This window comes from Thermobia domestica, chromosome 13 (genome assembly GCF_964235325.1).
Source record: "Thermobia domestica chromosome 13, izTheDome1.hap1.1, whole genome shotgun sequence".
Taxonomy (NCBI): Eukaryota; Metazoa; Arthropoda; class Insecta; order Zygentoma; family Lepismatidae; genus Thermobia; species Thermobia domestica.
Window position 1 is genome coordinate 135,965,466 of NC_137466.1, and position 13,327 is coordinate 135,978,792.

Sequence of the window (13,327 nt, forward strand, 5' to 3'; positions counted from 1 at the left end):
CTACTTTTAACATACCCTGCCAGCCGTCAGTCGAACAGCTCATAACAAATTATATAACTAATTGTAATAAACAATAGATGAGTTTCTTTTTACCCAATATCCTACAGGTGAGAGCGCGCGTCCTGCCTTCTTGCACAAGTGACCTACTGCAATACTCAGCATTTCGTTGAATATCTGGATTAATAATTAACCATCGCCAACGTTGGTTCCGGGATCAGAGAGACTGGTAATCAAGACAGAGAGACAGAGTTTGGGAAGCCGAGACAGAGACTTGAGAGCAGTGCCAAGAATTGTTACCAGGTTCATCTTGGCAGAAAACTGAAGATCCTAAACCGAAAACTGACTAAATAGATCAGATTACCGTTCCCAAACATCGCTCCGAGAGAGAGAGATAGATCCATGTTGCGCCAGAACTATGATCTCAATGCAGGTTTAAACTGACAAATGCAAGAGTCCAGCAAAGGCCATTCATGTCTCCAGATCCACGACCAGTACCAAGAGCGTCAAAAGAAGTCAACTCATACAGTGTACTTGATATCTTTCCGCAAAGCTATTCCCTTTTGTTCTTCCTCTTTTATCTTCCACCCTTGTCTCTTGTTTTGTTTTCTATGACATGTGCTTCACTTTGCACTCTAATCAATTAAATACTAGTTTAAGCTGTAAGTGCTAGAACTAGGTTTGTCAGATATTTTCTCGATCATTCCCTTGAAGGTATTGAGCTACAGAACTGGCATCCCCTACCTGCATAATACAATTATTATTCACATCTTTGAACACAATGCATCACTAAAAGTTACCAAATGATTGACATGAATGTTTTTATAGGTAATTGTACTATAAAGATATTTTTGCTATTTACTGGGGAAGAAATTTTCAATATATTTTTAAATTATTACATTGTAATAATTTCTTCCTTTTCTCCAAACTTTGGCCCCCATGTGGCGGTAGAAGATACTATCTGAATTTCTTCAACATTTGCCAATTCATTACGTAAATCTAGTTGCAATTTTTACGTGCTATTGCGATTCGATTTCTTCAACCCACCGTAATGTATAAGGCGTCCGTGACGTTACAATTATTCGATATAACACAACTACATTCGAACAGAAACATCTAAATGAATTTACGGTTAGCGTACGCGCTTTTGGCACAGGAGACCCGGGTTCGATTCCTGGCGGGAGCTCATGTGGTTCGGATTCCACGTTAATCAGTAGATCCACGTCTCATATAGCCTCGCTGCTGAAAAGGGACGTTAAACTCAAACTCAACTCAACCCTAAATAAATTTAAACCAATTTTGTCTATGGTAAATGCGGAAAAAGGTTGCATACGAGTCAGAGCTACCAAATTTTCCTATATCACGATAGATTTGAAACATGTATGAGGTGGAAAATATATTATGACTTGAAAAGTAGCTAATATGGCTGTTTGAAATGCTGGATCATGTAAATATCTGCCCGCAGTTTGCAGTTATGTCCAAGCTGATCATTACGATTCATTCTTCTGTTCTCGCTTTACAATGTCTTATCTAAACCCTTTTCTTGAACGAAGTAAAAATAGAAAAAAGCAAGTTCCCCGAAGTTACCATTATGGTCGATAACTCTGTACCTCTAGAAGCAAATTCTCATGTGTTCTGTCACTCTATCACCGGGAAAAGGAATATGTTTTTACTTCACTGCTTGCATTTGAAGGCTCGAGGGCAAATGGAAAAATAAACTTCAAGTTAACCAGCAAAAATTTGGGACTTTCCTTGTTAATGTTCAGTTTAAGATGTTTAAATATGAATTAACAGAGCAAATGTTACAGGAATATGTAAAAGCATGGGTGCGCGATATTTTTTATATGAAAAACGAAAATTCGGTGATAACGTAGAGGCAAAAATTACACTGATAGAAGAAAACAGGGAAGGGACATGACAGACTGCGAAATCATCACAGTCGAAGTGGAAGTGGGGGAAGACAAGAGCGAAAGAAGAAAAAAAAACTTCCCACTGGAATGCGATGACATATTTGAACGGGAAGACAAGAGCGAAAAAAGAAAAAAAAACTCTTCCCACTGGAATGCGATGACATATTTGAACACGTATGATTATTAAACTATGTGGAATTAGGAACACCGCTAACAAATGGTACAGAGAGTAGTGCATAGTACAGAATTATATGGAGAGATGAAATACAATAGTGTTAATCAAATATGTATTACTCTTAATTAATCTGCAAGCTTTCCACAATAGTGTCACTTTATGCACTCTCAGTAACATAATTGTGGTGGAATTTTATTCCAAATATATTAAATGAGAGGTGTTTATTCCCATTCTCCCAGGAGATTGCGCATCCTGGGCATAGAGTAATCAAGCTTAAAAAGTGTTAACGCTTCTAAACTTTTGGCATATATTAAGTTGGGAACCTTGATAAAATATTCAAGTCATAATGGAGTCTTCACTTCGTGCTAAACATAAGAAAGGAAATCCTTTAACTGGAGAAAAAATTATAATTTTAAAAGCAAATTTTTACAAAAGTACAGCAAACTGACAATTGCTGATATTGTGAAATTGACTTGCTAATACTTTTACACGACTTCCTCTAGGTCGTTATTTTCAATGCCAATTTTCCTCTCTATGAATTCGTAGTTTTTGATACTGAGAGTCAAGTGCGCGCGTCAGGACGGATATTTTGTTCGGTGAATAGGTTTGTTTATTTTGACTCTTAACCTTTCGCTGGACACTGTATAGTCAGAAAACGATCTAACCAAACACTTCCGTCGTAAACACACAGGTACATATGACTACTTGGCCATTTCATATATTCACATGCTTTTTTCTTCTTCATTTTATATTCTGACGATAAAATGATTACTTACAAAGTGACTTATTTCGTTTCTTTGAACACATGAAATATTGCACTTACTTGTCCAACTGTTTTTTAGCCGACTTGCTCAACAAGTCTATTTTACTAAGTACATTTACGTGAGGAATCTCCAGATTCACCATTACACTTAATGCTGCCATCGTACCCGATAAAAACTTGGAACTGTCCACCATAAATTGTGAATCTATCAAAAAAACACCACACACTCTAAAGTTCCATTGTTGCAATGCGTCCACCAACTGTTTCATTACGGTCATATGTGTATACAATTCAATCTGACCAGGGCAATCAAAGATAGTGTAATCATCATCATCATCACCCAGTTGTTCTTCAAGCCAATCCAGATTTTGAAGCAGGTATCTGGAAGAAAACAAAGACATTTTATTTCGATATAAGATGATCAACTTTATAAAGTCAACATGAGACACAAAACTTTTACGTAACCAATAACACATTTTCCATTTTTTTCCATTAAAAAAAAAAAAAAAAAAAAAAAAACGATATGCACATGCTCACTGCTCACTGAAGTAAATAATTTCCATCTTAAAACTGAGTTCACATCTGAGTTAGAAGAAAATAATAACAAACTTCTTACACATGACAGTAACAAATTCACTACTAACATCTACAGAAAATCATACGTATTCAACTTCCATACAAATACAAATTTGCATATTCCTATAGGGTCAAATCAAATATAGGGAGAAACTTTGTCTTAGGGGCATATACAATTACCTCACTTAACAGAGATGAAGAGCGAAACACTAAAGATAATAATTCAGCATATCAGCTTTACTAGCGGAATCAAACTACGACTACATTTGTGTGAGTCTAAGCATTTCATTAAAGACATAATGATTTTATGTATAACATTTTTCATAGTAGAAGATCCATATTCGAATCATATTACAACAGAAAGAAATACCTAAAATTAAATCTAAAGTCCAATTTAAATACTCTTGTTTATTTAAAATTTTAATTGTTGCTTGTTATATAATTTTAAATCTTTAATATTTAATAATATGGTATTGTTATAATTTACACATACGATCAACTTAAACTAATTCATAATGATCATAAGCTCTTAACAGAATTAATAGAAAAACAAATACTATCAAAATAAGACGAAATTGTGGCAAAATAAGAAATGCTAAAAGAACAAGAAATTATAGTAAAAGAAAGATACACATTAGAATCAAATTGGGATAATAAACGTGAAAATGAAAACGTATCTTTCAATGACAATGACAGTTATGATGAGATAAATTCTTAAGTGCATATTGTTTAAAATATCTTTCCGTCGTTGGTACTCAGAAACCAAGTCGTTATTTTTTTTCCTTATATGAGAAAGATCTCCTCTAATTCTTTACCTGTGGGTAACGTACCCAAAATGGCTGACATGTTCCCACGTTGAACTGCGACACTGATCCGTTGAATAAGGAAAGATTTAGATCGTTTATCTCCCGGTATAAGTGAAATACGATGGCCGATTTCCTTGATAAAATTAGTTCCCTCTTGATCCCAAGTACCACTTGACTCGATGGCAATTGGAACAAACCAATATCTATCAACGAGATTAATATATTTATTCCTCTTATCGGTCCCCTTACGAGTAGGTACGAGACCTGCGCGTGATGATGAATGTGGAAGATTGGAGGGAGCATAAGTATTTGTGCAGGTGAAGTCCCAAACAAGAGCTTTCCCTTTTTACCAGGGCACTAAAGTCATTCCATCTAGTCTTTTTCCGTCTGAGCGACTGCATCCGTTTGGTTCTCGTACTGATGGGACACCTGCAGATGTGAGAGCTCTCAAAATGATATCGTTCACACTTGAGTGCCGTGATTGTCTACCTGCGCTGCTCTTGCATAATAAGCCATGTAAGCCTCTCTTATCGACGAGAGCATTACAAGCACAACAACAGTGTGGTTCGTAAATATGTGCTCCTAACCGCAGAGCTGTAGCTATGCGAAAACTTTCGTTGCTGAGATGTAGACCTACAGAAGATGACAGTAGAGTTTGAAGCCATGCACCGTTTTCCGGGGACGAAACAGCGAGGAATCTGGCCTTGTCTTCGATCTTGTGAGTTGATTGTATTAATGAGGATATATGATGTTTTACTATGGGTTCGTCCCAGGCTGATTGAAGATTTCTTTTCTCGTTAGCCGGAGGAGCAGACCTCATTAAATTAATAGACCAATTGTCGATGCAGTTTTGTACCTCTGAATCGGTGTCCAATTTGACCTCTCTGTGTAGCAGAGTTCCAATTAATTGACTTGAGCAATAAAAAGCAAGAAATGACGGCTTAGCAACATCTGTGGCTCGACGGATTCCGAGACCTCCATTTCGGACTGGTAATGATGCTTGTAACCATGATTCATTGCTTAGGGTGCAGTTGAGGATAGATTCCAATCCTGTCCTTATAGTATCATCAAATTTCTTGAGTAAGTCCTCTTCACGCCAGGAAGGAGAACATCGGAGGAAGGTCCAATTAGGTAACCAATGAAACTTTCTGATTTAAAAAATTAATGTACAAACAACGATCTTAAAAAATTGTATATATATTATTTTACACCAAAAATAACATTCAATAAAAATCAAAAGTGCATAGAAAATCTTGCAGAATCGTAATATAACAACATTAATATCATCTTCAAAGAGATGATGACAACATAGTGATAGATGGTTATGTGTGTCCATTGCAAACTTTCAAGTTACCGGTATATTAAGTCTATTCAGGTACACAACAATGTGATTAAAATTTTTTACATCATATTACGTTTAAGGAAGACAAACAGAACGGTGTAAAGAAGTTTTGGGTTCTGTCAGAATTTAAATGACAGATCTGTCGTTAGTTGCAGATTTGTCACCTGAAAAATATTGCCAAAAGCAACAAGGCAAACAAGTTTAATAGAATATATAATATGTAGAACATTAACAGATTGCTACTAGTGAATTACTGTCGTGTGACTTGTTGTAAGAACAAATTTCGTGCATATAATTAGAGAATCATAATGCGCCAAAAACTTAACACTACCTATATGTTAGTTATCAGTTCACATGATGTGTTTCTTGCATTCACTAGTCTCTATATCATTTCTTTTGTTACATGCCGCAGAGTCAAATCCAGTGAATCACAGTTATAGTGCTACTTCGTAATAATTTGGCTAAGTATTTACACCATGTAAACATTTATGTTTGGAAATCCTCGGGAAATATAACAGCATCTTCAACAAGTGCATGTTAAAAGTAGGCAGAACTTCTACAAACTAGCAAAAAATTGTAAGTCTTCATAAAAATATTCTGTATGAGTTTTTGACCGAAATAAGACTTCAAAAGAAAATAATTCTAGAATAAAGAGTCACAATATCATATTGACAAGTTTCCTTATCTCATCATTTACCGTGCAGATGGAACAATGTACGATATAATTCTAAGAAGTGTGATGAGTTGTACGTGAGCTGCCCAAATCTGCTGAGGAAGGTGTCAGGGAACCCGAAACAGTACAGTTCATAGTACATTAAATATTTAGACGCATAAATAAAAGAGAATATTCAATAATTACTAGCTATCTTTCTCTTTTCTTTACTAAATAAAACAACTCTTTTTCTGGGAATTTATTTCATGTTTAGCGAGCTCCACAGCCGCCGAAAGTCTAATGTACTTCTAAAGATCCTAGAAGGGAAAACACAAAAAAAGTAAACACAACGTAAATTCCCAGAAATACTTAATAATAAAGCCATATAATTGTCGCGGAATTATCACCAATTTCACTCAATAGCTTATCTTATCAAAATTTAAAATTATTAAGTTGGGTAAACACACGTGAAAAATGCCAAAGTCGTTCCGTACACAATTAATGCAGCAGACTTGCGAAATATGAAAGTGCAACTAATTAACATTACTTACTCCATGCAAAATACGAGTCCGCCATTTGGACCAAATCTCAGGTCTTCATCTTCCATTGCATCGTCTAAATGAATTAATTCTCGGATGTCAGCCATTGGCTGGTAATCGAAATATTCAGCTGCTGGATCTAAGTTAATTACATTCACTGTCCTTTTCATATTTTCTGCATGCTGCAAAATTGTTGTGCAATACGTGGACTGAAATAAATAACAAAATAATGTATAATTAATTTTATAAAACAATACTAAGAAAACTATTATCATATCTATATCTTGAACTATAAGAAAATGATAGAAATAATTTAAGGAACATGTCCTAGAAACAAACATTCAACAGGCGTAAATACATAATTACAGAATAACAGTAAATAAACATTCTCATGGTTAAAAAGTCTACAACACAACACATCTGCCAACGATTTCGTGGTACTGTTCACCTCTTTCACCTCTTCCTCAATGCACGTAATAGGAACCTGCTGCTACATAAAAGCCACAACAGATAGTTTCAAGTATACAATTAAGAAAATTACAGATATCCCTGATTTGATCTCTCTGGTAAATGCGAAATACCATTTCTCCCAGCCATTGTTAAGCTACCATCGAAGTGGTGGACATATTTAATTCTATCCCCGCAAACTTTGCTATATTGTGTACTTAACAATGGCTGGGAGATAACAATATGTCCCATTTACTAATAGGACGCATGGGATACATCTTACAAGATAAAAATAGTAAATACTTTTGTATTCCTGGTAGGATGTGGTAATTTCTAAAATGTCCGATATTTTTAGCGAGTATTCATTTTCAAGGACCACAGGGATTTTAATCATATTATGCAGTAAGATCTTCACAGGTTTTGTGCTTCAACATGAGTGAATTTTTAAATTTATATAAACTGGTGCATTTAATACGAACTAACGTATTTTTGAAAAGAAAGAAAAAAAAAAAAACATACTAACAATAGTATTAGGGCATCGACCTTGTCGTATAAGTAAATCCAATTAAAACAAAGAAGTCAACTTGAGCTCAATCTCTGATTCTTATTTTCAGTATGCCTTAAGTCCCTGAATTTGTAAAGGCTGGATATTACTTGTGCTAATTGTATCCAGGGAAGGTATGGTGCTGAGCCTAGCACAGGTATTAAGTTATCTTGTGCAAACTGAAATGGTGATCATTCCGCTTGGTCTAGACTGTTCCACCTATCGAAGTGGACAGCGTATTCGAGAACTTACAGTTATCGAAAAGATTTATGCTGTCGATCTAAACGTCGCCTTATATATATAATCGCTTAATAAAACCCAACTTCGATTCCTGTTCAATCTGCCTCTTGTTGCTACTTTTTCTCGTAAATCTGTGGCACCCCAGACATTGACGTTTCCACCCAAACTGAGCTCTTTCAGCCTAAGAGTCATGAACCGAAAATCCCAGTCATTGCATTATCGAACAACCCTGCTGAAGCCCCTCGTGTTGTTAGTGGCGGTAGTTTAATGATAACGTCACCTCGTCATCACCTGCCAATATATTGCTGGCATCAAATTACGCCAGCAAATACTCGCTGTCTTAACAACCTCGAGAGGTGGTCTGAAATTTTTTGTTCTATGGCGATCAGTGTTAAAATCTGAAGTGATTGATTTCTGTCACCTCCAGGCTGAATCAGAAATAATATCAAGATGTCAACATCAAGATCGATTTTGAATCCGGAAAGGGTTTGATTCCTCGTAGTAAAACTTCCGGTTTTACTACAGGCACAGGGGTGGAAACGATTTCTATTCATATATATATATACTTTGCATATTGTTAAATATTATCGGTTATGCTTTGTGGTATCTTCTAGCTATTTCTTACCGCTTTCGCTCTGATGTCTGTAGAAAGGTGAAGGGACAGATAGACAGACAGACACGAAGATAACCGTTTCGTAAGACTTCCTACACTTACAAGAGTGTGGAAGACTTAACAACTGAAATTTAATTCAGTTTTTGTTTTACGAAAGATTCATTTTCCGAAAAAGATGTGGCCGTCTCTTCTTAAGTTATAGTACCGGTACTAATTAAGCTTCAGAAGACAAAGACACGACACAAAACCTAGAACTGGTTAGAAGGTGTCACACAGATAACACCTTACTGGCACAAAGAAAGCAACAACGCCGACCCGATCGCAACAACTTCACGATTGAGATTATGACATAACTGGAAATTATTGAACGAAAAATGAAATGAAATGTTTTAGTTTAACGTCTCAAGATTATGCCCTTTAGACTAAAGGAGATGAATAATTAATTGAAGAGGGAAAAAAATGTGTTTTTCCACCTGGAATCGAACCCAGGACCAATGAACGCGCACAAAGTCATGCAGAAAAACGGAGGTGCTTGCCACTAGACTAGCGGAAAAAACATGAAAATTAATAGTTTACCTAAATATAAAATTTAGTATTCACATTTACTTAGAATAAATAACTTTCAACTGCTCTTTTCATACATCTGTACAAAGGCTTGTAATAGAACTTTATAACTTCAGTGTCGTAACCAATCAGCTTTCAAGCCACGGTTATTGTTTTATTCATAAAGTGTATTTTCTTTGTTACATTACAAAGATTTCAGATGAAGTGAAAAAGCCATTTTACACTGAAACATTAACACAAAAGAACAAACTTCTAAAGAAAGGTTACCAAGGCTTATGCGTTAAAGGTATGCCAGCATTCATCTGGTGGAACAGAAAGTCAGGATGCTTGGTATTGAAATTCGAAACTGCGGACTCCCGATTGCAAAGATCAGTGACGCTAAACATTAACATATTTGTAAAGTAAATGTGACCACATTTTTTTCGTAAAATGTTTATTACTTTTCTGAAGCAAAGAGTTAACTTTCTACTCGAGTTGATAATTGCCCTACTATACTTTTAATCGATAACTAATAATTTACATTCAATATTTCTCTTTATTTTCTACATATTATGTACAATGACTATTTGAGGTAAATTTTATGTTACAGTAATTGGGTATTATTTAGTTCCTCCCCCAAATCACTTGTAGTGATTGTGGCTCGCTTGGTAGTGATTACGGTTCGTTATTTGTAACTGTGGTTAAGTATGGTGTGGACACAAAAACTACAGTGCATAAAGCACGAACCTACTTATGCTAGGTTGCCACTAAAAGCACAAATGCTATCTAACGAGTCAGCTCAGGACCACATCAGGGGGGCCCGGCACCGGCTCCGGAGCCGTCGATGGATTTGGGAGAAATACTAAATGTTATCCCAGTGACTTTCCATGAAAGTTGGTCATATGTTTAAAACTGAAGTTTTAAAGTTTGCCTTTCAAGTTATGACAAAGACTAGAAATGGAATTTCCTATCGTTATAAAATTCCTGATAATTTTAACATCTTAAAAGATGGAGTCACTGAGGGTAATTATGAGACAAATTTCACAACTTTGCCACGTTACTCAGTTTACATTAGTTTTAAAAGAAGTTAACTTAGGCAGCAGTTTATGGTGTCAATAGAGTAACAACTTGCTGCGAGAAATTTCCTGTCATCTCATAAGTTGATGAGTAAATGTCAAATTTGTGCTGTCTCATAATTTCCCTCCAAAAGGATAATTATGAGACACCGGGTGGATAATTATGAGACGCCTGTTGTCCCCAGTTTCCTATATGTGATGTTGAGGTATGAAGGAGTCCAATAGTGAGACAAAGAAGTCTTCGCCATTTTGTGTTTATTACATAAAGACATACAAATATTTGGCTGAGTTACAAGAAAATAACTAACAAAGAAAGTGGAAATAGCTACTGATGTAATTCTAACATTTTTATGACTTGATTATAATAGGCCTATAGACTACATTAGATAGTTTCAGGTTAAAAAACAGGCTTATGAAACAAATTTAGACCAAGTTCTAGGCTGTTCACTAGAAAACAACTTAGGCTACTTCTATTTCTTCGTTTTAGTATATTGATATGCAACCTTGGCTATTTTTAACAAAATAATGTAGGTCTACAGGTTTCCACCAACACCGATTGGTTTCACAATAGTGATATTACTGCACGAATAGATATAAAAGTTAATGATACGATTTCGAATTTCAAAAGACTTTTTTTTTTTCTTTTGAGTGAGTTTGTTAAAAAAAATGATACATCCAAACTTTTGTAAACTGAAACAAAAATGTAGACAGAGCATTATGAAGGATGTTACTAAATGCCTGTGCTCTTAATTTGCACTTATTCTATTGTCGTTGAAGATCAGTGAGGGGTGTCTCATAATTACCTTCCATCGGCAGTGTCTCATAATTACCCTCATGACCCTATAATTCTGAGTTATTTGTAAATATTCAAAAATAGAATGAAGTTAAAAATATTAAAAAGCGTGTTGTTTTAACGAAATAGTAGAAACTCACTCATCTCTCTCTCTGCAGATTTTTGAACTTACCATCATCGTTAAAGCAAATTGAACTCTTACACGCTAACCAACTACTCTAAGAAACTGAGTTGAAATTTTGCTACTCGGTAAAAGTACTGATATGCAAATCACTAATACAAAATGCCTGATCACTTCGGATACTTTGTTGCTTATTTCTAGTTACTCATTAGTTTATGTGTAAAATTATTAATACTTGTGGATATTAGAAGTATGCTATATGTATAACTGATATTATGAGAAATCTGGTGGTATTTCTAATACTTTAATGTACTGAATAAACAATAACAAAACCTGTGTACACTTCTTTACATCCACTAGTTATGTAATGATACCAAGACTTGCTATGCAGTTGCACTTTTAACTAAATGTAGTTAAGGTTTACTTTATAGATGCAGTATGATGTGCCTGAAGTGGGACAAATATTTTGATTTCGAAAATCCATCTTTAGATTGCAACTCAAGACATGTGATTATGTCAGATGAAATTTTTTCCTCACTATCCTCATTTATGATTACACCTAGGCTACCATCACAAACATTCCTGCTCCCTACGGAAGCACAACCCTGCTATGTTCCTGTCGCAGGCATCGGAGCGTCTAATGGCATTGAAAATAGCTACTTTGTAGACCAAATGAAGCACAAAAGGAGACTTCGTAGACTAAATAAAACTAAAAAGGAGACTTTGTAGACCAACCCGCCTCTAATAAGGGACTTCACAATTCAACTTTCAGTCATAAGTTAGAAAATGTAACATTTTTTATAGTGATTTACCTCTACCATGATGCCGGTTAAGACCAGAAATAAAAAAATATATTTATCTATTTTCCAATCTTCACAAATGATTAAAGACATTTTTAATTTTCGAACATACCGTATATAAAGAAAGCTGAGGGATAACTCAGCTGTAAAGTCTTCATCAGAACAAATATTTTATTTCTAGTCCCGGATGGGGATATGCGGTAACCATTGCTCTCTTTCTTGTGAATCCAATTATTCCTGAATTTACACTTCCCCATGGTATTTTACACTGTTTACTTCACGACACATAAATTATTATAGCATCTATTAGCATCCGTTCTGGAATTTCTCTAACGTAAAAACAACAATTCATCACAAAAACATGGGTTATACTTCAATAAGCATTAAAATATAAAATCTGGACTGAACATCATAGGATTCAACCTCATACAGGTTAAATGTACATGTATGATTGTATGATTGTGAGTTTATATATATATATATATATATATATATATATATATATATATATATATATATATATATATATATATAAGATAATGTGCACGAAACGTAAATCAAAAGAAGGTAACAGAACGTATGCCAACAAAAGGAATGTTCCTACCTGTTACAACTCCATTGAGGTAATATAAGGACTAGAAATGTCCTAACAGGGAAGTCTTGATGGTATCGATCTCGCATACATCGAATAGATCCGCCACTTTAAGGGTGGCAAAAAGCTAATTGTATCGTAAGCCCCCTTACTAATCTTTTAGAATACACTGTTCAATTGTTTAAAAACGTGCGAAAATTATATGTTTAAAACATTCAAACAAAAAACAAAATATTCTAAAAGTGAAGTGATTTCCTCACTTCTGTTACCCTATATCATCAAGTGGATGTTGTTATTTCGTAACATTGAGGTAATATATACATGTACAGTCAGGGACAAAAAATCGAGCACTCCCCGTATAACATAGAGGAGTATCCGACGTTTTTGTCCCTGACTGTACTTATATTTGACACTCGTGTGTCATTGTATAGTCACGGAGACTCAAGAGGTGTACTTCATTTGTTTACTTTGAAGACCGGATATATGGATTTTATTTGCTCGTATAAATCAGTTAATTGAAACTTACGCAATACATCACCTTAGAGAGAAAAATCTCAAATCGAAGGCTACAATGAGACCATGATCGAATTTACACTGCGACGTTCCGAAAGGCATATCTAGTTCTTATATTACCTGAATTTACAACTAATTAAATTAGGATTCCCACTTATTTTGCAAATACGAATTCCCATTTCCAGATCATGATTTATAATTTCCGATTGTACATATAATGTAAAAAGCCATCTATATTTTCCTCTTGCTACGGGTTAATTCTGTATGAAAATTTATATAGTCTTT

General features: G+C 34.9%; 1 protein-coding gene across 2 annotated transcripts in view; it reads right to left on the minus strand.

Annotated features, from left to right (window-relative positions):
* The window catches only part of LOC145668538 (GPN-loop GTPase 3), a 38,143-nt gene that overhangs the window by 17,032 nt on the left and 7,784 nt on the right, over positions 1-13,327 (minus strand). For both annotated transcript variants that reach the window (XM_081736522.1, XM_081736523.1), the window contains exons 2-3: positions 6,773-6,969; positions 2,906-3,226 (exon numbers count right to left, since the gene is read on the minus strand). In XM_081736522.1, the coding sequence (XP_081592648.1) occupies positions 2,906-3,226; positions 6,773-6,969 (518 nt within the window). The remainder of the gene's footprint in view (positions 1-2,905; positions 3,227-6,772; positions 6,970-13,327) is intronic.